Source organism: Vigna unguiculata, chromosome 2, assembly GCF_037176805.1.
Source record: "Vigna unguiculata cultivar grain cowpea cultivar isolate G323 ecotype 2 chromosome 2, ASM3717680v1, whole genome shotgun sequence".
NCBI lineage: Eukaryota > Viridiplantae > Streptophyta > Magnoliopsida > Fabales > Fabaceae > Vigna > Vigna unguiculata.
In genome coordinates, this window is record NC_140793.1 from 3,125,165 (window position 1) to 3,150,837 (window position 25,673).

General features: G+C 30.8%; 1 protein-coding gene across 1 annotated transcript; it reads right to left on the bottom strand.

Moving 5' to 3' along the window:
• Positions 1-9,086: 9,086 nt before the first annotated feature.
• On the bottom strand, positions 9,087-10,041 carry LOC114167275 (uncharacterized). Its single transcript, XM_028052316.2, has one exon. The coding sequence runs from the start codon at positions 9,962-9,964 to the stop codon at positions 9,290-9,292; it is 675 nt and encodes a 224-aa protein (XP_027908117.1). The 5' UTR covers positions 9,965-10,041; the 3' UTR covers positions 9,087-9,289.
• Between the last annotated feature and the right edge of the window lie 15,632 nt (positions 10,042-25,673).

The window sequence follows — 25,673 nt, forward strand, 5'->3', positions numbered from 1 at the left end:
GAATCTACATCCAGTCTTCTCCTAAGTAACACACTTAGGAGGATTCCACTAAACAGAAAGGATCCAAGAATTACAAGCACACCTATGTAATTCTAAACCCCCAAAACTCAAGAACTTGATTTACCAATCAAGAACTCCCCCTAGGAGCAATGCATCCACACAATTGCACCTAGGCCTACACTTCACACACTAAAGCAATGTAATCAGAAATACAGTACACAAAATCAAGAAACGAATACACCTATGTTGTGCAGATTTGACAAAAAGCTCCTTGATTCAAGCAAGACCCATCATGGTAGAATCAACCATCAATCTTCTTGGATCTGCACTTGAGTGATCTTCCAGACTCTTCAATCTCTCTGTGACTATCAGAAGATTCTCTCTCAGAAGGAAAAACTGCGTGATCTATCAATTTTCTCCAGGGCCAAAACAGATTCTAAAAACAGCTTTTATACAGAGTTTTCTGCTGTCACTAATTGATTAGCAATTTACCTAATCGATTATCGTGAGTATATTTTCACTTCCTTTGTGCCATACTCACAGCTAATCCTTTAGTTAAAAAACTAATCATATGCAAGATTACACAGTAGGCCTAAAATACATTTGATAAAGAGAAGCTATTTGCCTAATGCATATCCTAACTAGACCAAGCTATGTTTTATTCTAAACCAGTAGACATCCTCAAAATCATTCTTCATTCATAGGTGAAGTAGCTCCCCCTACCAACAATCTCCCCCTTTTTGATGATGTCCAAAACGTGGACTGTGATAGGCATGCCTGCAGCTCATTAAGCAAACAACAATAGCAGTACAGGCACACAAAGCAAAACAACAACATAGGCATATAACAGATATCATTTTCATTACATACTCCCCCTACCAATAAACCATCAATATATCAAATTCTCCCCATTTTTGGACATTAGTAAAAAAAATCAGACAGATTTAGGATGCAATACAGGACAGCAGGGAAATTGTATCTAAACAGCGCAGCAATGTAAGAGATGCAGTAGGAGATAATGCATAACAACCAGGATAACAACCACAATGCATAACAATTTCGCATAATAGATTAGCGGGCTCCTTTTGAGAAATTAAGTAGCAACTATGTGATGCAGAACTTAACACAGACTAAGCTTCAGACAGAACACAATAATGGATTAAGGCCAAGGTTAGGCAAGCAGCTACACAGTTTGAACACAATAGGCATACAAAATATGACAATACTAACAACGCAGTAGGTGAAATCAGTAGCACAGGTTAACATCAGAGTGCAGACAGCCATAGTAGGAAAACGATAATCCATTAGAGAATTACCTAATGGATTAATTTATGCAGAAATATGAAAAAAATGCACATTTTGCTTCCTTTTTAGTGAACAAACATGCAATAAATTCAAAATATGGGAGTACTTCAACTAACAATTATACTTGATCACAATAGAAGAGGAACTTTTCACCTTGGCAATGCCTAAAATTTGACCTTTGTTATTATCACCTCTTGTAACATGACCATTAATTGGCTTTGTAAGATATCCTGCAGAAGTTCTTCACATCTCCTTTCATGTGTCTTGAGCATCCATTATATAGAAGCTACATTGTTTTCCTTGCATCAAGACACACCTGAAACAAAGATTAAAGAGAAGATGCAAGTACCCAATTGAACTTGGATCCTTTCATGTTAGTGGTTTGAGGTGTTCCTTTAGGTACCCATTTGTACTCTCCTTTAGGAACCCCACAATTTTTAAAGTAGCAGGAATTAGAAAAATGGCCAGGTTCAGAACAGTAAGTGCAGATAATAGAGGATGGTTTACTGATGTTGAGGAAATTTCTACACGATAATCGATTAGAGTTGCCACTGTAACCAATTCCCTATTTATTCAGCACACTCCTTTGAGATCCTAGTACAGCATCTAGGTTGGATCTTCCTAGGGTAAATTTTGAGAGAGTTTTCATCAAATACTCTATCTTTTCTAGCTGTCCTGGGCAGTGCTCACATCTGGACCTAGGATGCTTTTTAGATTTTTCTAATTTCTCCAAGCAAGTTATTAGATTCTCATTTTCCTCTTCTAACTGTTTTATCCTACCCTCAAGCCATTTAATCTCTCCTTTACGCTTGCTATTTGACTTTTGCAGTTTTGTAGCTTCCTTATGCAGTTCATTAAATGCATCAAGTAGTTCATAGTAATTATTTTCCTCGTGTTCAGATGTGAAACTACTCACACTGCTTTTGGATGATTCTGCTTTAGCCATCAGACACAGATTATTTTCCTCTTCAGTGTTGTCATCAGATTCACTGGATGTGCTGGAATCATTTTCTTCCCAAGCAATGTAGGCTTTCTTTTTCTTCAGGTGCTTCTCTGCCTCATTTTTCTCTTCCAGTTTCTGCTTCATCTTCAGCACAGGGCAATCTGCCTTGATGTGTCCTGTCTTGCCACACTCATAGCAGGTTTGAGTTCCAAATCTGGACTGCTTCTTGTTTCCTGAATGACTGTTATTATTTTTGTTCTTATACTTCAAAAATTTTGAGAACTTTTTCACCATTAAGCTCAAAGCTTCACTGTCAGAGTTTCCATCATTGGAGTCATTTGCAGAATCTGCCTTCTTCTGCTTTGCTGCAGATTTCACTACACTCTTCAAGGCTATTGTGTGCCTTTTTTCCCCATCCTCTTCTGCCTTGAGTCTCCCAAGTTCCAGTTTATGTTCTCTCAGCTTTCCAAAAAGTGTGGCTATGTTCATGCTGGTGAGGTCTTTGGATTCTAAAATAGCAGTGACTTTAGGTTGCCATGTCCTGTTCAAACTCTTCAAGATCTTAATGTTGAGCTCTTCCTTGTCAAAGGTCTTGCCAAGAGCTAGGAGGTGATTTACTATATGTGTAAATCTCTTCTGTACATCACATATGCTTTCCCCAGTCTTCATTATGAACATTTCATACTCTTGAATGAGAGTATTTTTTTCTTGCTCTTTTAACCTCATCTGTGCCCTCATAGGTGACTTCCAAGACATCCCACATCTCTTTGGCTGATTCACACACAGAAACCCTGTAAAATTTATCCAATGTTAGTGTAGAAGATATAATGTTCTTGGCTCTAACATCATAATGTGCCCTCTTATTCTCATCAGGGGTCCATTGTGAGAATTCTTTAGGAAAAGTCTCTTCATCCACTATTTTAATTGGTTTAAAGGGTCCATTCACCACTGCATCCCATACCCCTTTGTCTACTGATTCAAGAAAGATTTTCATTCGAATTTTCCAGAAAGGATAGTTTTCCCCAGCAAACAGAGGGGGCCTGTTAATGGATGCCCCTTCAGCAAAAGTTTGAGATGTATTAGACATAACAGGATCTTTCTAATCGATTAGCGTGCGATTAACCAGCTCTGGTGCCAATTGTTAAAAAACAGATATGTCTAATTATCTTAACCACAAAGGGATCTGAATTTATTAATAGGCTTTTATCTGGTATAAGATGAATCTTGAATAAATCTTTAGGTTTTAAAGCTCAATTAATTAATTTCACAGTTCTGGGTTAATGGAATGTTTAAATCAATCAAGAAAGATTAAGAGAGAGAAGAAGGAATCAAGACACACAATTTATACTGGTTCGATTCAAGGCGAATCTACATCTAGTCTTCTCCTAAGTAACACACTTAGGAGGATTCCACTAAACAGAAAGGATCCAAGAATTACAAGCACACATATATAATTCTAAACCCACAAAACTCAAGAACTTGATTTACCAATCAAGAACTCCCCCTAGGAGCAATGCATCCACACAATTGCACCTAGGCCTACACTTCACACACTGAAGCAATGCAATCAGAAATACAGTACACAAAATCAAGAAACGAATACACCTATGTTGTGCAGATTTGACAAAAAGCTCCTTGATTCAAGCAAGACCCATCATGCACTACACCAGAATTAGTAATAGACAGCGCTATTTAGATAGCGCTTATTTAATTAAACGCTATATATCAAAATACGAACCAATAGATAGCACTTTACTAAATAAATGCTATAAAAATTACTATATATAGACAGCGCTTTATTCGAAAGATGCTATCTATATTTATTTTATACCTTTTAAAAAATATAATATTTTAATTTAAACTAATAGAAATCGTTTGTAAAGTTAAGCGCTAACTATATTATGTTAATAAATAGCGTTTCAGTAAAATACAGAGTTTTCTACTGTCACTAATTGATTAGCAATTTACCTAATCGATTATCGTGAGTATATTTTCACTTCCTTTGTGTCATACTCACAGCCATTAGTTAAAAAACTAATCATATGCAAGATTACACAGCAGGCCTAAAATACATTTGATAAAGAGAAGCTATTTGCCTAATGCATATCCTAACTAGACCAAGCTATGTTTTATTCTAAACTAGTAGACATCATCAAAATCATTCTTCATTCATAGGTGAAGTAGCTCCCCCTACCAACATCCACTATTGTTTTGGTTGTTGCACGTCATTGTGCTTCCGTTGCGCCTTTGCCACCATCACTGGCTTAAGCTTCTCCTCTTCCTTCCTGTCCTCCTTCTCTTTCTCATTCTTCCTCTTTGTTCTCAAAAATAATATATAAAAAAGTCTTATCATATTGCATGAAAATTTTGGCACACTTTTTACCGACAGATTTGTCGACGGAAAAATCCATCGTTAATAAGAATTTTAAGTTGCCGACAAATTCTACAGACAAATTTTAAGACATGCAACTATCAGTGGACATTTTTTGGTGTTTCATTACTGGTCTATTTTTTTAGCAAGTGCACTAGATTCAATTGTTACGAAAAAAGGTCATATTTGGTTAGATAAAACAATAGTTTGTAATATATTTGAACTTGCAATGAAAGTAGTGGTGATAGTTGACAAATTTAAAATAGAAATTGCTTAATGATGAACTTAAGTGATGTTGATAAAAGTGTTGGGATTGAACTTTGCTAGACTTTTTCTACTACATTGTTATTGAATCGTTATATGTCAATTCATAACTTCATTATTCCTTAAAATACTAAGGTAATTCTATATCAATTCCTTGACTTTAGAACTAAAGGCTATCAGACTTAATGCAATTCATCAGTTCCTAATTAAAGGACTCCTTGCATTAAGAACAAGACTCTATGTTCAACTAAAACAGTTAGATTTATTCCTTGCATATAGCAGCATTAGGATATTTAGTTGGATCTTAACTTAAACTAGTTCTCACTCTATTTAAGTTAATGAAATAAGATGAGTAATAAAGTCATCAAAACATCAAATGCAAATCAAATCATTAACACTAAAGTAATCACTTAACATATATGGAATAAATAACACTATAGAGAACTAGAAAAGTTACATTCAATCTCAACAATAGAGAGTTTAGTTGCTCATGTTGAATACAAGTACTTGGAGTTGTTGTCCCTCTCCCACATCTCTCCTAAATTCTATTAAAATGGTATCTAAAAGTTGTCTAGAACAAAAACCAAAATCAACATACAAACAAAAAAGCATGGTTCTATTTTTATAGAAAATATGACACAACTACAACTTCAATTGTGGTGATCAGCTTCTAAGATTTTCTCCCTATGAGGGTTTCCTCCTAGCTTGAGCTTCTGATCTGGTGGTCAGCAATGGAACTTTCCTTCTTTGGAGGGTTTCCTCTATAGCTCAGCTTCCCATTTTGGTGATTAAGGTTTCCTTGCTTATGGCTCAACACTAGTATAGTTGCACAACTATAAAGGCTATATTTGAATTCTTGCAAAAGCGCCTTTTAGTGCTCAGCGTCAAATTTAGGTCTCAGCGGAAATACTCTTGATTCCTTGAAAATTTCTATAAACACAAACACATTGATTCCCTTTTTTTTTCTGATTCTTAATGCCTTATTATGCAAATTTGGTCAAATTTACTTAAGAATGTATCAAAATCATACATTATAATTGTCAAAAGAATATATTAAAATAGGTAAATTGGATACTTATCAATTTTACCTATAGATTTTACAGGAATTCGTCAAAACCTAAAACATAAAATTTGATGTTATTTTACTAACAAACAAATTTGTCAGTAATAAGAATTATAAATTATTGACGACAAAAGTATTTATCAATGATGCAAAATTTAATTTACTAATAGATTCATCAACAATCAATGAATATTTTCATCAATAATTAAACTTTTAAAATCTGTCAATAAATTTGATTTTATTGATAAATTTATATTGATAAAATTTTACTAATAATTACAAAAAAAATCTTGTAATGAAAAAACAACATTTTGATACACATATAATATTACATACTTAATTATGTGATGTAACCATACAATATTTTTTTATATGATAACACATGTTACCAAAAGTGTGTAAGAGCGTGTTATATAGTTTTGGCATTCAACCATTTTTGTCCATTTATTATAGAGGATTTTAACATACGGAAATGATAAGTGACTTATTGAGGATTTTATCATCACACTTCATACTTTTATTCTAACAAATTTCTTTAATGTTTAATATTCATTTATTATGATAAATATAGATTATTTAAAAACGTACTTAATAATATTATGTTCATAGGTATTTTTTTTTTTTCAAAATTTTAGGCCATCTTCCTATTCGAGTTATTATTATTTTTTTAAACTAACAATAACTAGTTTTATTTTTTAAATGCTTAATTATGTTTTTAATTGGTTGGCTATCAAATATTTGTAATTGTTACAAAAAATATTAAAATTTTTCAATCCAGCCTTTGTCGTTATATTTTATTAATTATATGATATATTAATGATTTTACACGGTCATTTTACTTAAATATCGCAACATAGTACTAAAAAACTTTGATGAGGATCTCATTTCAGAATTTACTGTATTTAATGAAAATTATTTTTAAAATAAATTAAAATTATAAATTTAGATAATAATAAAATTATTAAATTATTAAATTATTAAATATAAAATAATTTTAATTCATAATTTTTTAATTATCTCCTTTTAAAATTCATATTTTCATATTCTATAATTTCCATATTTTCTAATGTCGTAATATCATAATTGCAAAATTTTATAACTTTTTCATCTTATAATTTCATAATTTTATTATTTTTTAATTTTACATTTTACATTTTTATAATTATATAATTATATAATTTTATATATTTATAAATTTATAATGACTTAATTATAGAATATAAAACTATTAATGGTTAAATTATATAATTAAAAAATTAAAAATTTATCAAATTAAAATTAAAATTTTATTTTATATTTAATAATTTAATGTTTTATTATTATTTTTAATTATCTAATTTTATATTTTATAAGTAAGATGACAATGAAAGATAACTATCACAATATATTTATAAATGACAAAATTTAATAGAGACTCCGTTGAAAATTTATAAATTTACGTGGAATTCAAAATTTAATTAAACAACTTTTAAGATGTGCAGAGTTTGTTTAAACATCGGGCCATTTAACCAGGAAGCCTGCACGTGCTAAATTTTGCTATTTTTTCTTAGCAATTACTCTCTACACCATCATGTTTTCTTTCTACACTTGCATATATATATATATATATATATATATATATATATAATAAAAACGTTAATTTTAGTAAGAATATCACTATAAAATTTATAAAAAAATAAATTTAGTGTCAATTTGAGGAAGGACAATATTGCTTCATTTTTACAGAAATTGGAACTGAATTGAAACTAAAAACAAATATAGGGACCAAATTGAGTCATTTTGGCACGTGGCAAAATTGTGAAGTGACACGTGTCAAAAAGAAAAAAAATTATAAATAAATAAAAAAAAATTCAAAAAATTCAAAAAAACCAGAAATTGACACGTGACGTTGACTTTAACACCGTCTGGTCAAAGTTAACGGTGAGGACCAAATTGAATCATTTTTAAGAAAATGAGGACCAAATTGAGACAACGAAAAACGTGAGGACCAAAATGAAATTTCATGACAAATAGAGGGACCAAAAGGGTAATTTAACCATTTTTTTTTTGAAAAATTGTGATTGTGATACATGTTAAAAGTTTATATATATATATATATATATATATATATATATATATATATATATATATTTGTTTTAAAAGAGAAATAATTAAAATAAAATTAATTAATTTAAATTTTGATAATTTATTTTAGTATATTATTATTAAATATTCTTTTATTAATATTTTATAATATTTTAATTTTAATTAAAAATTTATTTTGACTTTAATTTACACTTTAAGAAAGGTTATTCTTTTTAATTCAATTTTTTAAATTATTTTCTAAATATATCAATGTTACAATCAAATTATTTTCATAATATCACACTATAGCAAAAATACTTTAGACAACACTAAATTTGTCCACAACTATAAACGCGTTGTCTAATCATAGTATAGGCAACAATTTTACACGCATGATTTAAAGTATTTTAATGACCAACGTTTTACAAAATGTGAATACTTTATGCCATATTTATTTTCATGTTGGCTTTAAAATGTGTGGACTATACCATAAAATCGTTGTCTCTAATAAATTTTAAAAAATAAATTTAATAATTTCAGAAATATAAGTTTTAGCGCCTAAGTATCAGTGTGTTAGTGAAATCAGTATCTAGGGAAAAATGAAAAGGTTGTAATTCTTCCCTCCACTTTGCTAATTCTTAGTTCTCACTCATTCACTGTACAAATTAAAACCTATTTCCGTAAGGGCTTCGTCTTCTCGACTTCATCACCACCAATTGCAAAACCCTTCACACCATCCATCGTCAACTGCACACCATCTCATTGGCCATCGACTTACCACCGTCGTCGTTGCACCATCATCAGTTGTCTTGGTCGTCGCGCGATTCACCCTCGTCGTCGCACCGTTGTCAGTTCTCGTCGTCCTTGTGCTATCATCGATTCACTTTTCTTCTTACTTTTTTACCTTTTTTTTCTATATAAACAATTTTACTTTTCACTTTCCTTCTTTTTCTTTTTCTTATTATTCTCTTGTTCCCTTTTTTTCTCTTATCTTTTTCCATCCCTTAATCCATACAAACCTTAATATTGAATTTCCCCATATATCTTATAATAAAATCAAGAGTTTTATGGCATAATAAAACATACATATATATTGTAATTGAATCAATTGCTTTTATTCTTAGTACAAACTGCACATGAATTGCTATAGTCTTCAACTACACTGCAGATTCAGAATTTGGTTATTTGAAAGAGTGAAAGAACAAATGAAGGAATGGTTAAAAATCTATTAAGTAATCCAAAGAATGTGTCTAACTAAAGGGTTAAAAAACCAAGTTTCCTATTTGGTAAGAATGTTAAGAAGCAACACCCTTGTGTGGATCAAACGTCTGAATATGCATTCCAACTCCACCTCAAGATCTTCTATGGCCATCCTAACACCTGCTAATCTTTTGTTTGCACTTTGAATCACCATGGCATCATCTGAACAATGCACACTCACACGCACAAACTTTGATCTGAACGACCTTTTCCCTGACTTTGAATCCAACCAGGGGGAAGAAACAAGGGACAAGAGTGATTCCACAATGGAAATGCTTGTCACCCTCACTTCTCTCAGCACATCAACCACCAACACCAGTTTTTGTTCATTCATTGGACTCACTGTTCTCTCACTCTTTATGCCCTTCTTCAACCACTTCAAACACTTCAACGTTTCCTTCTTCAGCTTCTTCCTGTACCTGTTGCATGCTGTGATTTTCTCCTCAATTCCTTCATCACCAATGCTTGCTCTGCGCAGGGTGAACTGAAGTTCTTGAAGGTGTTCCTTCACTTGCAAGAGAAGATCTTTTGAGATTCCACACACTTCCAGCATCCTCAGTGATGACTCTGACACATCATCAACCCATTTTTCTTCTCTTTCGTGCACAAAACCTTGTCGAACCAATGGAGAATGAAGAAGGCTATTTGCTGAATTGTGCAAGTCCTTTAGGGCAACAAAATCAAGGGGTGCCATAACTAGAGAGGAGGAGATAAAGGGTGCCACAGAAAATCAAAAGCTGGAGAGAAAACTTATTCTTTTTCTTTATCGAGTCAAGGCTATGGTATATAGGTTCTCATAGGGTGCTTCAAGGGGTATATATATACATATACTTGAAAACCATAAAAATTTGACTCTAATTAGATCCAAGATTCAGATGAGGAAGCAAAAATGAAGGTACGGAATTAGATGGTGGTAACAGCTAAGGTACTGGTTTGTCGAAAGGAACCTTCCATTTGTGTGGATATGTCAGAGGTTATAGGATAGTGTTGTTGTTGAATATTGAAGCAAAATGAAGCACTCGTGCATGCCAACCTGTGATGTATTGTATATAGCTGACAGATGTTGTTGGAACGAGAAGGTTGAAACATACTGCAATAGGAATGTGAAAATACTAGGATGTTAGATTAGAAAATGATTTGGTGTGCGTGAAGCATGGGATGCTGACAACTGTGCTTTGTCTTTGTTTTGTAAATGAACGACATAGGATCTCAATGCTATCTTCCAACTTTCATGATCTCAGATTCTAAGAAACTTCCCTGCTTTTAGAAAAGGACAAAAAAGTTGCCTTGTTCAAACCGGACCCCATTATTCATACACAGCCGAAATGTTTGTTGTTGCTAGGATCACATACTTGTCTCATTCACAGTGTTTGAAGGATAAGAATCTTATATCATTGTTGTGGAAAAGATAGCTTCCATTTCTAGTGTAAACTTGTTGGTATGTTCAGCATGATTCTCAGCTCAAAAAGTTATATGAGTGGTCAGGATTTTTAATGATCAAATTCATATCATTTTAGATCTAAATAATTAAATCAGATTTTCGATCCAAATCTATTTTTTCAGGAGAACTAGTTTAAATTTTTTTAAAATTCAAATCCAAATATTTGGATCACAATTTAAATCCAGATCCAAATATTTATATCAAGTTCAAAATTTATAATCTATTTTTTATAAAATAAATTTAAATTAAATTTTGTAAAACTTGTATCCTTAAGGCTGACATGATCGAATTTGGCAAAATTTTGGTCAGGGCCAACATAATCGAATTTCAGCATGGGACGAACTCGATTGACTTTCGGTCGTGGCTGACTCAACCAAATTTTGGTCACGGTTGATGAAATTTTGGTCGAGGCCGACTTGGTCGAATTCGGCCAAATTTTGGTTGGGGTCGACTCGGCCAAATTCAAACGAATTTCGGTTAAGACCGACTCAGCCAAATATGTCCAAATTTAGGTTAGGATCGGCTCAGTAAAATTTGGCCGCATATGACCGAATTTCGGTTGGGGACGTTGTGGCCGAATACAGATAAATTTGGACCAGGACCGACTCGACAAAATTTCGGTCGGGGTTGCCTCGGCTTAATACGACCAAATTTCGTTCGAGGATGACTCGGCTGAACACGACTAAATTTGGGCTAGGGCTGACTCAGCCAAATTTCGATTGGAGCCAACTTGACTAAATTCGGTCAAATTTCGATTGAGGCCGACTCAGCTGAATAGGCAAAATTTAGATTGTGATCGACTCGTTCAAAATGGCCGACCAAATTTGGTCTAAGGCCGACTCCATCGAATACGACCAAATTTGGATTGTACCGACTCAGCCGAATATGGCAAAATTTGGATTAGTCCATCTCGACCTTTAGCCTAACCCAACTAAAAATTTAAATTGAAAATTTTGATAAAATTGTTTAGATTATCCATATTTTAAAATCTGGATTTAGATAATGGATATCCAATCCATAAAATATATAAAATATAGATTAGATTGAAATCCAAATCAAATAAAATAGATTTTAAATAGATTAGATTTTTAATAAAAAAAATCTTAAATAGATTGTATCAGAACAAATAAAAAGATTTGATTTTTTTCTCGCCCAACAAATAATATTTGACTTTATGAAAAATGAATAAATCCAAAGAATTTTGAATTCATGCTTGGAGTTTTCACAATAGGGAATAAACTTTTGTTGTGTACAATTGTGATTCTCAATAAATTCACTTGAACTAGTCTTATGCGGTAAAAGCACATTTAATCAAGGCAATTATAAGAGTAGTATAAATGAAAAAAAAAAAAAAAGAGTAAGCAAAATTATCGTGGAGTCTTAGTATGATTAAAATAAAATCCACTTGGATCATATAGTGAGGGTATCTTCTTCCTACACATCCGTACATTTCAACCTCCTCCACATCATCGAGTTAGGGAAATGACTTATGTGTCTTTATATTTTTTCTTTCATCTTCTTCCTCATCCAATAGTCCATCCCTCTATCCCTTTCTTCTCCCTCCACCGGTGCATTTCTCTCTCCCCTTCTTTTTCCTCCAAGGGTGCACTCTTCTACCCACTCTTCCTTCATCTTTATCTTTCTATTAAAAATACATCTGAATTGGCTATTTTTGAATATAAAATTAAAAGTATATGTACTTTGGCTTGTAAATTCAAAATATTAAATTTATATTTTAGATTGTAGATATAAAATAAAAAATACATTCCGAAATACAAAATAAAAAATATATCCTAGAATAAAAAATAAAATATATATGTTAAATTATACATTATGGAATATCTCCTAATTGTGTACTCTAAACTCAAATTAAAAATTCTAAAACAAATAATAAAATTGAATCAGTCTATAATGAGTAATTAGGCCAATAGATTGAGCCCAGAAAGTAGCCCATTCAACCGAATATGTGCAAAATAATAAAAATTAAACGGGAAACTTCTCCCTGTACCTCCAAATAATTCTCCTATACCCCAAAATATTTTAGAATTCCCATTTTATCCTTGCAGTTAAAAAAAAATCACTTCACTCTCTCTTATTTAATGTCCAAAGACCTGAGCCCCACCCCACCCCACCCCACCCCACCCCCAAACCTTTAATATAAGTGTAGCTACTTCAGAGCTCTCTCCCCACTCACTTTATTCTCTCTCCTCTTCTCTTCTTCACAACGTAAGTGGAAGCTTTTCTCCAAATTCACAACTTTATTCTTCCCTACATCCGTAACGGTCCCTCCAGGTAAATAATTTATTTTTAATTTGTAGTTTAAGTAATTTATTTTTAATTTGTAGTTTATCATGTTTAACTATAAGTTAATAATAGGACTTCCTTAATTCTACGCAAAGAGAAAAACTTACATGCTTTTTTCAATTTCTACTTTCGCTCTCCACCAACTCTGGCACAGTGTCTCTTTTAAATATAATTTCTAATAAGAACAAAAAAAAAAGCCACATCTGCTACCAGGTCAGGGAGTACCCAAAGAATAAAAAGTAGTAGTCAGTTTATCATTTTCCTTATTAGAAATACATTACCTTTGTTGTCTTTGCTGTTATGCACTGCTCGTACCATTAATATGCTAGCTGTCGTTGATTTTTTTTTTTTTTGAGGTTGATACCGGATGTTCACGTCCGGTTGACACTTTAATTTCTTTTCCTCTTACGTACGTGGGTAGCAAGTATGGGGATAATTTGTTTTTTTTCTTGACATCTGATGTGTTACATTGTTCTACGGACCGTTGTCTTTTTTCCTATTTTTCTTTGAACTGGATCACCACATTCGGTTATGATTTTGAAATTATTTTTCTCTTACGATTGAGAGCCGATATGTGTTCTTAAGAAATTAGTTTTTGAAATTATTTTTCTCTTACGATTGAGAGCCGATATGTGTTCTTAAGAAATTAGTTTGTGTTATGATATTGTAGCATGCAGAAGCACATGATCGTGACAATTGGAAATTAAAGAGAAGTAAGTAAAAGAGCAAGAGAAATAACACTCAACGATTTACGTGGAAAACTTCTTTTGAATGTAAGAAGAAAAACTATGGGACGATAACGAACAAAGTTCCACTATGAAAAGAAGAGTACAAAGCTCTTGAATGGGAATAAGAATCCTCACCAAAATACACTCAGGTGTATATTACAAAGTGTTCTCTCTAAATGTTTTTCTATATTTTTCTTCAAGTCATGGAATGTTATTTATAAGCTTCAAAATTGAACCAGTTAATAAGCCATATGAAAAGTCTTTAGAAACTGCATATTCGAAATGTTCTGGTTACTTTGTGGCCATTAGGTTTGAGAATTTCTCTGGTTCGAGAAACATCAACCAGTAGCCATAAGGGTTCAAGCAGACAGATCCATTTTCTACATATGCTCAATAGATGGGTATGAGAATGTCAAGCAGTGGTTGTTTTTCAGTGCACTACAATGGTGAGAAAGCCATTGAAAAGCCACCAATTCATTGTGAATTCTCGACATAGAAAAGAATAGCAGCAACATTCAGGAATAGTGATCCAAGGAAGCTCCATCGTGGCAAATCATAGAGTGAAGTTTGATAACAAGGTGTTTGTGGCATGGGATCAAGACACCCAATGCAAAATCTGCAAGGCAATGACTAAATACTGGATGCAAAACTGTTGACTTTTTTATTTATGGACTGATGTTTTTTTACGAAGTGTTAGGTAGAATGGATGTCAAATTTTAGTATTACGGATGTCGACATCCAGTATAATGATTTGTATTGCGATTGTTGACATTCGTAAACTCAATTTTTTCTTAAATTTTTCGTATTATGAATGTCAACATCCGATATAATGTTTCGTGTTGCGGATGTCAACATACATCCGTAATCGTTGCTGTTGGCTGAAATTTGTATTTGGAAATTTCACCACCCATTGAGTGCACCCCATCACATAAAGCTTGATAACCAAATTTGTTGTGGTTCCCATGATCCTTTAGCAAATAAACTAATGTGATAGAGATTATTAGAAAGACAATCGTGTGTTGTGAATAAGAAAAGGCACCAAAACTGACACCATCAATGCTAACGTCAATCACCATTCAAGCCTAAAGAAAAAAAAGAAAGGTTTATGTCTATAAAGAGAAGAAAAGAAACCAAATTTTTAACAAGAATAACACGGCTGGTCCAAACCTCATGGTTGCAACGTAAACATGTAGCTTGGCTAAAAGATAATACTCATGGCTGCACCACTAACTAATTAAACTTGTGGTAAGAGAGAATAAAGTGACAAGAACTAGCCCTCACACTATAAGAAAAATATTTTATAGTGGCAGATATTTGCTGGCCTTTAAAGAGAACCGACGTTATGTTTTAAAAAAAAAAATTAATGTATTTAGAGTCCTTTTACAACTAACGGGAAGTTTTCAATATTTTTTTCTCTTTCTCGTTACATCTTCGTTCTCACTGAAGAACTCATTTTTTTCCCTCTTCTATTTAGATAAACAGCTTTGCTGTAGAGGAGCTCATTCATTGTTGTCATCTGATTTCTTTCTCTATTGCTCATCAATGGAATCATTGGAAGTCATATTCCCTGCTCTGGATTGAAGTCATCCTCGCAACCATCTTCTTCTCCTCCTTTAAGTAAGTCATTTTGTCTTTCTTCTCCTATGGAATCATTTGTCTTTCTTCTCCATGTAAATCATTTTGAGTTTTATAAATCCTAATCCCATCTTCAATTTCTTGAACCCTAGCTTGATTTCTACCTTTAAAATATACAAGAGCTCATTCTTTCATCTCAATGGAAGCCAAATTTTCTGCTCTCAGTTGAATCCATCTTCTCTTGTTTGGAGCCATCTTCTTCTCCTTTTGGTAGGTATTTTTACTCTGTTTGTTTACTCTCAGTAGATTATTTTGAGTTTCTATTTATAAATCTTAATCTTATCTTCAATTTGATGAACCCTAACTTGAATTTTTACCTTTCATGTGTGATCCTTAATTTTAGGTTTGATTAAGTTTTTCATTTCAGGAATTTAAGCTATTTTATCTTTTGTTTTTGTTAATAAAATCAGAATTATTAATTTTATCATGCTTTACGTTAATTTTCTTAAGTTTATTTATTATGTTCTTACATTGAAACATAAGAGTACATTCTCAAGTTGGAGGAAAACATGATAGAAAAATACTGTGAATTTTTTTCGGTTGAATTTTGGTTTGGTTGGTTTGGTTGGTAGTTCAAAGGTTTGGTTCGTAGTTGAATAATCACAAAAAACCTTATAATGTTATGCTTTAACTATTACTCCATCTACTGTTTGGTATTTAGTTGGCTTGGTGTTTATGCTTTAACTAATAGAAAAATCATTAGGGAAATTATTTATTGTTTATGATGTTATTACCTATAGCCCACCACTTGCATTCTTAGTTTGGTCATGTAAAGTAAAAGTTATTATAATAAAACAATTGCACTTTGATTGGCCACCTTATTATTTTCATATATTAGCAAATTGTTTTATCAGTCAATGTCGTTTTAGCAATAGAAATGAGAGAGAGGATGTTGTAGGCCTAGTGTAAAGAGAAATATGCAGCGTGATGGTTGCAATTTTACTCGAAAAAAAAAATAAGGGTTTCAAAACTAGGCACTTTAACAACACAACTTTAATACTTTTTGTCCGAAAACAATGTAGAAAAAAGAATAAAATAAACCAAACATAAAAACATATTCAACAAAAAGTGCACATGCTACAACCTCTCAAGTTCGATTTGGTTGAGTATGTAAGAAATAATCTCAGTAACTTTATACATCACAGAAGATTGCCATGCTTTTTAAATTTTTTCAGTTCAACCACTTTAAGTCCAAGATAGGTGATATTGCATAGGAGTCCAAATAAATGTTTATGGCTTCCACCCAATAAAGACAAAGTACTAATCAGCATCACATCACCCTTCTAACCATAAAACTAATCTAGTCAGGTACATGTTTAAAACAAGATAAATTTGAAGTAATCCTTAAATAATTATCAATTCAAAAGGGAAAGTTCTCTTTTGATTAGAATAAAATGAAATGGACAAACTGTTGGTAGAAAATTTACTCCCATATTAGTTAACCTTACCCTTATATTTGATCTGAAAAGTAAGTGTAGACAAACATACTTTTAATTACAAGCAATGCCACTTTTGATCTGAAGATTTAATTATATGGTAATATTTAAACACTTGTGAGACATAAATTGAGAGTTTCTACTACTGATTCAATGAGGAAAAGCCAGAGATGAGTTTAATTAGCATGTGAGTTTATATATATATATATATATATATATATATATATATATATATATATATATATATATATATATTTATATATTTGAAATCTATCTAGAATGCAATCATTAAATAAGCACTAATTCATTCATACATTAAAGGAATGATCACTCCCACCTCACAAGGATGGAAAACTCATCCCTGTCTTTGCAGAATCAACTATTGAAATGGACTTGTTACGTCTTCTCTAGATGACAATTTAATGAATTGTCATTCCTTCATAACAGAGGCATGAATGGTCTCTCTAATCATGAGTACCAAATCTTTCGGAAGGGAAGTTCAGAAATAAATAACAAAATTCTAAAAATGAATTATAAGATATCCATCTATAGAAGACATTAATCATATAGAAATCAAGATTCCATATGATACTTATTGCAATGTTTCCTTGGTAAAATAATACTACATAATTTAGAGCTTGCATTTTAGATTCTAATTTTGTATATGGAATTTAAATTTTTTTAATCTTATATCTCTTCCTTTCTGATTACTTAATGATCACATATGTTTTTATTTAGAGATGGATAAATCTTGGATCAAGTTGCCACGCAATACACCAACGTATTTGGTGGGACTAAATAGCTTTTTAGATTTTGCATTTCAACATGGAGCTAGTGCGGGACTAAATAGCTTTTTAGATTTTGCATTTCAACATGGAGCTAGTGCGAGTACGATAATATGTCCATGTAGTAAATGCAGTTTTAGGAAGTGGAGAACTCGACAAGAAGTTTCTGACCATTTGGTTTGTAAACCCTTTCCTCAAGGTTACACATTTTGGTGTCGTCATAGGGAGACAATGTCAGGGGAGCATGTATTGGTGAATGGAGAGGGCATTACAAATATAGAAAATAAAAATCCAATGCAAATAATGATAAATGATGCATTTGGATTATTTGGCACATGTACCAATGAAGAGTCATTTACATCATCATTTGAACATAGAGATGAGGTTGAAAGAGACGTATTGGAATCACAACATGGAGGAAATATTATGCCTAAAGATTTGTTTGATTTACTTAAAGATGGGGACCAACCACTCTATGATGGATGCACAAAGTATTCAAATTTGTCTTTCTTGGTGAAATTATATCACATTAAAGTTTTGTGTCAAATTAGCAACAAAGCAATGGACATGATCCTTAAGTTGTTGCATGATTCTTTTAAACATGTAAGCATCCCTTCATCTAATTATGATGCAAAGAAGCTCCTCAACAAGCTTGGCCTTCATTATACTAAAATTCATGCTTGTCCTAATGATTGTATGTTATATTGGGGAGAAGATGAAGATAAAGAGGAATGCAAAACATGTAAGAGTTCAAGATGGAAGAAAAAGGGTCATGAAACTACTAGTGAACACAATTTGATAAATGAGAAGCAACATAAAAAATTGCTAGCAAAAGTTTTACGGTACTTTCCGTTGATCCCATGGTTGAAAAGGATGTTTATGTCTTCAAAGACATCCAAGAGTATGGTTTGGCACACTGAGAATAATACCAATGATGGATTGATGAGGCACTCCAAAGATTCACAGGCTTGGAAGACTTTTGATCTAAAATATCCTGATTTTGCTTCGGATCCTCGAAATGTACGATTGGCCTTAGCAAGTGATCGTTTTAATCCCTTTGGATCCTTGAGCAATAGTTATAGTATTTGGCCATTGGTTCTCATTCCATACAACACTCCTCCATGGATGTGTCTGAAACAAACAAACTTTATTCTCACAAGCATAATTCCTAGAAAGCGAATGCTAGGTAATGACATTGATGTTTACATGCAGCCCCTTATAGCAGAGTTGAAAGAGTTGTGGGAAAAAGGTGTTGAAACATACGATGCTTCAAAGAATGAAGTGTTTATGATGTGAGCATGTCTTTTATGGACCATTAGCGACTTTCCTGGTCTTGGGATGCTTTCAGGATGGAACACTTATACCGGCTTAGCTTGTCCATCTTGCAATTTTTATGCAACTTCACTTCGTAACATCCCTATTTTTAATAAACTGTATTATTTATTTTAAATAAAACACTTAGAAAATATTCTATTTTTACTAATGTTTTGTATTTTATTATGATGTAGTTTAAACATTAAAAATATATTTTATCATGATGTAGTTTTTACTTATTGAAAATAATAATAAAAATAAAACAAAACAAATAATATTATATATATATATATTAGATAAAAATATTTTAATTAAATAGGTGTGTGTAAAAAAAATTATATATGAAGAATTTTCTAAAAGAGATAAAAAAAATAGAAAAGAAAAAGAAAAAAAAAAGGATAAGAAGATAAGAAGAAAAGATGAAAAGATAAGGATTATCTCTTCATTAATGTAGGTAATGATGGTTTTGAAAGAAAAATCTAAATAAGCACATAGCTTGCTTTTATATATATATATATATATATATATATATATATATATATATATATATATATATATATATATATATATATATATATGAATGTTATGTAAAGGAAAGTGAGAAAGGAAGAAAAAGAAAGAAAGAAAGAAAGAAAGAAAGGAGAGAGAAAGAGAGAGAAAGAAAGAAAAGAGAGAAAGAGAGAGAAAGAAAGAAAAGAGAGAAAGAGAAAGAGAAAGAAAAGAGGGAAAGAAAGTTTAGAGCAAAGATTCAAAGAGATCTTAGTCCTCTTCAAATATTATTAGTGTGCCTTCAATCAATAAGGTAAGGGGGAGTGAGGTTAAGCTCTTATATATTAATCTTGATAAGCTCATGGGTTTTATATTAATCTTTTATTTATTTTGACTCATATATTATTCTATTTACTTTCATTTAACTTATTTTCATTTATTATCCTCTTATATTTATTTTATTTAATCTTCAATTATGCATTGATCATGTTTATTTATTTATTTTATTTAATTTATCTCCAATTATGCAGTGGTCCTGTTTATTTATTTTATTTAATCTCCAGTTATGCACTGGTCATGTTAATTTATTTTATTTAACCTTTAGTTATGCACTGATTCTATTTATTTATTTTATTTTATTTAATCTCCAGTTATGCACTAGTCCTATTTATTTATTTTATTTTATTTATCTCTAGTTATGCACTGGTCCTATTTATTTATTTTATTTATTTATCTTTAGTTACGCACTGGTCCTATTTATTTATTTTATTTATCTCCAGTAATGCACTGGTCCTGTTTATTTATTTCAATTAATATATCTCCAGTTACGCACTGGTCCTGTTTAATTATATTTTTGTTATTGTATTTATTTATAACATTTTAATCCTTATCTAATTATTTATTTAAAATTCTTGCTTTGATTCTTATTTTATCATTATTTTATAATTAAAAAAATAAATAAATGTGAAGTGAAAGTAAATATTATTTTATTCAATGAGCTTGGATAGAAGAAAATTGCATGTACATTTTATTGTTGTTTTATATTCTTTGTGTATTGTTTATACAATGACATGAATTGATAGTCATCACATTTTATGACCTTTGAAAATATCCAAGAGTATGTCAGTTAAGTCTGGTTTCAATAAGTTGAGATTAAACCAGCGTCAAATTGTTTGTATTTGGAAAGTCACAGTTTGGTACACTGCGGGATGAAAGGCAGGGACCATGGTGGGGTCTAAGGAAGTTTTACCAAGTAGGTGAATATCTGGATAGTTCAGAATAGCGCACTGGACTAGGATATTCATAGGCCAAACTTGGAACTATCCGATACCTGCTCGGCATCGTCAAGGTTAGGTAGTGAGTATATATCTCTTTTGTGAGCCGATGAATGACTAATATTTTCGAGAAAGAAATAATTATGATTGTACCAATGTTTTATGAGAAATACTCAACTACCTAATCACTTCCCAAAGTAACTTTTGATGTTCAGATTGGATCATCAGAAGTGGAATATGGATCCATATGTTTGGTAAAACAAGATCAAGTTTTGTGGTTGTAGGTCCAAATCTAGGCCCCCGGTGTCCGTATTGTTTGTTGAGTTTATTAAGATTGATATTTAAGGCTTATAAAGGCTTATAAGATTGATACTACATGTTTGGTTTCGTATTAGATTGTGGTGTTTGCTGCCTGTCATACTACATGTTTGGTTTCGTATCAGATTACATTGGTTAATGTTGTTGGTCTTTATTCTGAAACAATTTGGAATGTATCATTCCTTAATGTTCTTTATGTAGGCATCTCCACTTAGTTTGAGAATTTAGGCACATATACATATTTGGCTGGATAGTGAAAATTTAGGCACAATTTAGGCACAAAAATTCATGTAAGAGGTTCTTGAAGTTTTGTCACAATTTTTATGTTTTTTGTTTTTGTTTGCTTTTCATTTTTGAGTTTTTTTGGATTACATGGATGAGATTTTCCATAAATGGAGAATTCAGTGCGTATATGATGTTGTGCAACTTTTGAATAATGGAAAATGCACTTGCATTCAGAATTTTTAAACGCAGAAAAAATTGTTATATGATTGATTAGAATGGATGAATGAACATAGGGATTAAAAGTGTGGAAAGGAGAAGAGAGATTGAAGTTTGCAATGAATGAGATTGTTTCTAAGGTATTATGGTCATTTATCTTCTGTACAAGAACATAAGTTCTATTATAATCCTGTTACTTCAGGGAGGACACAAGTTCTATTATAAGGTTCTAATTTGCAGTGACAATTACAGTTTTGTCACAATTTTGTTGTTGTATATAAATGTTCTCTAATTTTTCAATTGCACTTGCAAAAACATTGATATAGTGGCTACAACTGTTATTTAAAATCATGAAATTGTTACTCAATTTGACACTTAACTGTAAGAGGTTCTTGAAGTTTTTGAAAGTGCAATTCTCATAAAATTTCAGAATATTGAACTACGATAAAAAATTCATATACATAGTAGTTTGAGAATTTAGACACATACATATTTGGTACAGTGCGTCCACGATTCTTCATTCTTTGTCTTTTGAGATTTTTCAATTCAAATATTTCTTATAAATTATTAGAGAGTGAATTCATAATATTTTGTATTTCTTGGTTGAGTTTTAACTTTAAAAATGTCAACTAAGATTTAACTTTTACGTTTAGTATAGTTTATATTTTGTATAACTAGCATTTAACTTTTTTGGTTGAGATTGGGTTTCAAATAGTTTAGTTTATTCAAATATATTTCTCCATAATAAATATTGACTTCCTTCATAGTATAAAATTAACAAATATATAAATTATAAAATTCTTGAAACCTTGACAATTATTGTTTTTACCTTTTATTTTCTAAAACATGTTACATATTTCAAGAGTCAAATTCCTTTGAATATTTGTCGTTCATTTTGATCACTGATTGATTCTTTTTATATATAATATATAATAATAACATTATCCTATTATTTAAAAAATGTTCATATCATTTTACTAAATTAAAAATAAAAATTATTTACATCCTAGATTTACAAGATTACCCATTATTAATTTTTTTTAATTCTTAGACTTCCTGGCAGTTAAAATCGCCACTAAAAATTTTAAATTCCTAAACTTAGTGGCAGTTGTAAATGCCACTAAATTTTTTAAATTCTTAGACTTCCTGGCAGTTAAAATCGCCGCTAAAATATTTTAAATTCCTAGACTTAGTGGCAGTTACAACTGCCACAAAAATTTTTAAATTCCTAGATTTACTGGTAGTTACAGCCGCTAAGTATTTTTTTTAAAATAAAAAAGTATTTAAAGGCGGTTAAAAGCGACGTTAAAAATTTTAGTGGCGGTTATTCCGACGATTACATTAAACTAACGTTAAGATGATTTTGTGGCGCTAAATTCGGTGGCAGTTAATTAACTGACGGTAGAGAAAATAGTGGCGGTTATAACCGCCACTAAATAACACAATTAACTTACGCGAAAATTCAAAATTTTAGTAGTGTAAACCAACCATAAACGCACCTATTGCACCAAAAAGCTTAAATAAGGAGACCAAAATTCATGTAAAGAAATGTAACAGAGAGAAAGGAATGCACAACGTTGTCCATGGCTACATAACTAAAAGGTTAATGTCTACCCTTCACCACTTACGTGAACCCCAAAAAAACAGATTGGGTTCCCTAAAAAAAATCACCTCACCACGAGACAACCAAAGAAAGAGAATACATGCATGTGCTGTAGTAAAACCAAAACAAATGCAAGGCTAAAAAGGACATCACGAACCACTCTCCAAGACGAGAGAAAGGAAAGAAAAGCTGACGTAAAGCTTGCATAAACCTAGATGGATGCGTGAAAAAAAATTTCAAGCATGGAAGGGTTTCACAACATCACCATGCAGCGGTCATCGCGAAGAACAGAAAAGAAAAGAAAAATCAGGAAGAAACGATTGCAAACTAAGACTGAGGTTTGAGGTGTGCGAACTAAGATAGCATTACTGATCCAACGAAGCTCCACCCATTTCAAATCACTTACTCTAAAATCTTATAAGAGTCGATACTGGATGTCGACATCCGATAAGGATATCCACCGAAAGTTGATATCCGCTTCAAAACCACGTTGTTGTTGGCTTACACTGATATCGTTGGCTTACAACGATATCGACATCTGGTGTAGATGCAAAATTGACATCCATTTCCTTACAAAATTGGATGTGGACATTCGGTTTATGTGCATACTTCACATTCATACAAGGTTAAAAGCCTTACACTCTACCAACTCAACTAGATGAGCTTTCATAAATTTTTTTAAGGTTAAAATACTTCATTGGTCCACGTTTTTGTTCAAAAATCTCAATTAGGTCCTAAGATTATTTTTAGTCTCAATTGGGTCATATTTTTTGAAATGCATAACAATTAGGTCCATTCCGTTAGTATGGTTAGTATGATGGTAACGATGTTAAGGATGTGCCATGTGTCAACTGCTCATTTTTTTGAATTTTTTTATTTTATTTTTAAGTATTTTTTAATTATTTTTTGAAAATTATTCATGCCACGTGTCACGTCAATGTTGTGCCACGTGTCAAGTCAGTCAAGGTGACACGTGTCAAGTCATTGTCTGAATATCAATTTGGTCCATATATTTGTTATTTTGATTACATTTCAATCCATTTATTTTAAAATTTTAAATATATTTATTTTAACTTTTTACAAAATTGTTTTAAAATTTTATATTTAAATTTATAAAATTGTTATTTTTAAACCAACTATAACATTTGTATATAAATTATTTAAAACAATTTTGCAACAAGTTAAAATAAATATTTTAAAATTTTAAAACAAAATATAAGTAAAGTCTAATGTAAAATAAAAATTTAAATAAACTTAATATTATTAAAATGTTTAATAAAAATATCATATAAAATTTATATAAAAGTTAAATTTGGTCTCAATATGGGGTAGATAAAATTGAAAATTAAAAAAAATGGATTGAAATATAATCAAAATAACATATATATGGACCAAATTGAGATTGACAATGATTTGACACGTGTCACCTTACTGACTTGACACGTGACACAATATTGATGTGACATGAATAATTTTAAAAAAAAAAAAGAAAATTCAAAAAAAAAATCAAAAAATAAAAATAAAAAAAATGAGGAGTTGACACGTGACACATCTTAACACCATTACCACCATACTAACGACATGAACCTAATTGTTACGTATTTTCAAAAATATGAACCTAATTGAGACTAAAAAAAATCTTAGGACCTAATTGAGATTTTTGAAAAAAACATCACCAGTGGAGTATTTTAACCTTTTTTTTAAATTACTTTTTATAATCCATTTACTATTATTAATCAACCTTTCAATATCCTAAATTTATTCTAGGTATGAACGAAATTGGATTATTACAAAGTAATAAATCTCTTTTTCTAATTATTTCCACAATTATATTACAATATTGATAACTACTTGAATTGAAATTATATGAGTTGATAATATGCATAAAATAAATTCCTTATTAATCTAAATTTAAGAGAAAACAAATTGAATTTAGGTATAATTAAAATAACAGGTAAAATATAAAAATAGTAAAAGAGTGAAAAAAGAAAGTAAAAAGAAGTCACTCATTCAGCGAAATTCAATAACCTTGTGTGTCATTCAGGGAAATTCAATAACCTTGTGTGTCATTCAGCAAATGAATTCAATAACCTTAGGATTGAATGAAGTATTTTAATAATTTAAAAAAAAGTTTAAAAATTAAAACTTAAAATATATAACATTTAAATTACTTTTAATTATTATTTTTTTAAATATTTGATTTAAATATAATTTTTTAAAATATTTCATTTTTCAATTTTTTTATTTAGATAAAACAAATTATTTTCTTTTTTAAAATTAATTTTTACTTTAAAAATATGTATTTTAAAATTAACATTTACCAAAAAAAATGTCAAATTTAAATGTTTAAATAACATTTATATGTATATAATATGTATGAAGAAAAATAATTTAAAATGTTATTTATTTTTAAATAAATTTTAAATGTTATTACTTTAATTATTTAAAATACCTTTTTAAAATTTTTAAATTTTAATTTATTCATTCAAATAACTTCTTTTATCTCAAAATAAGAAAGTTTACTAAATAAATAAATTGCTTTCATGAAAATTATTATCATAGGATTTGATTTTTTTTTAGAATAATTTAATCATAGGATTTGATTATTTTTTTGAATAATTTAATCAGTGGAGCG

What these genes read in the sequence shown, in the direction of transcription:
- LOC114167275 (XM_028052316.2), bottom strand. Translation starts at nt 9,964, where the DNA reads ATGGCACCCCTTGATTTTGTTGCCCTAAAGGACTTGCACAATTCAGCA.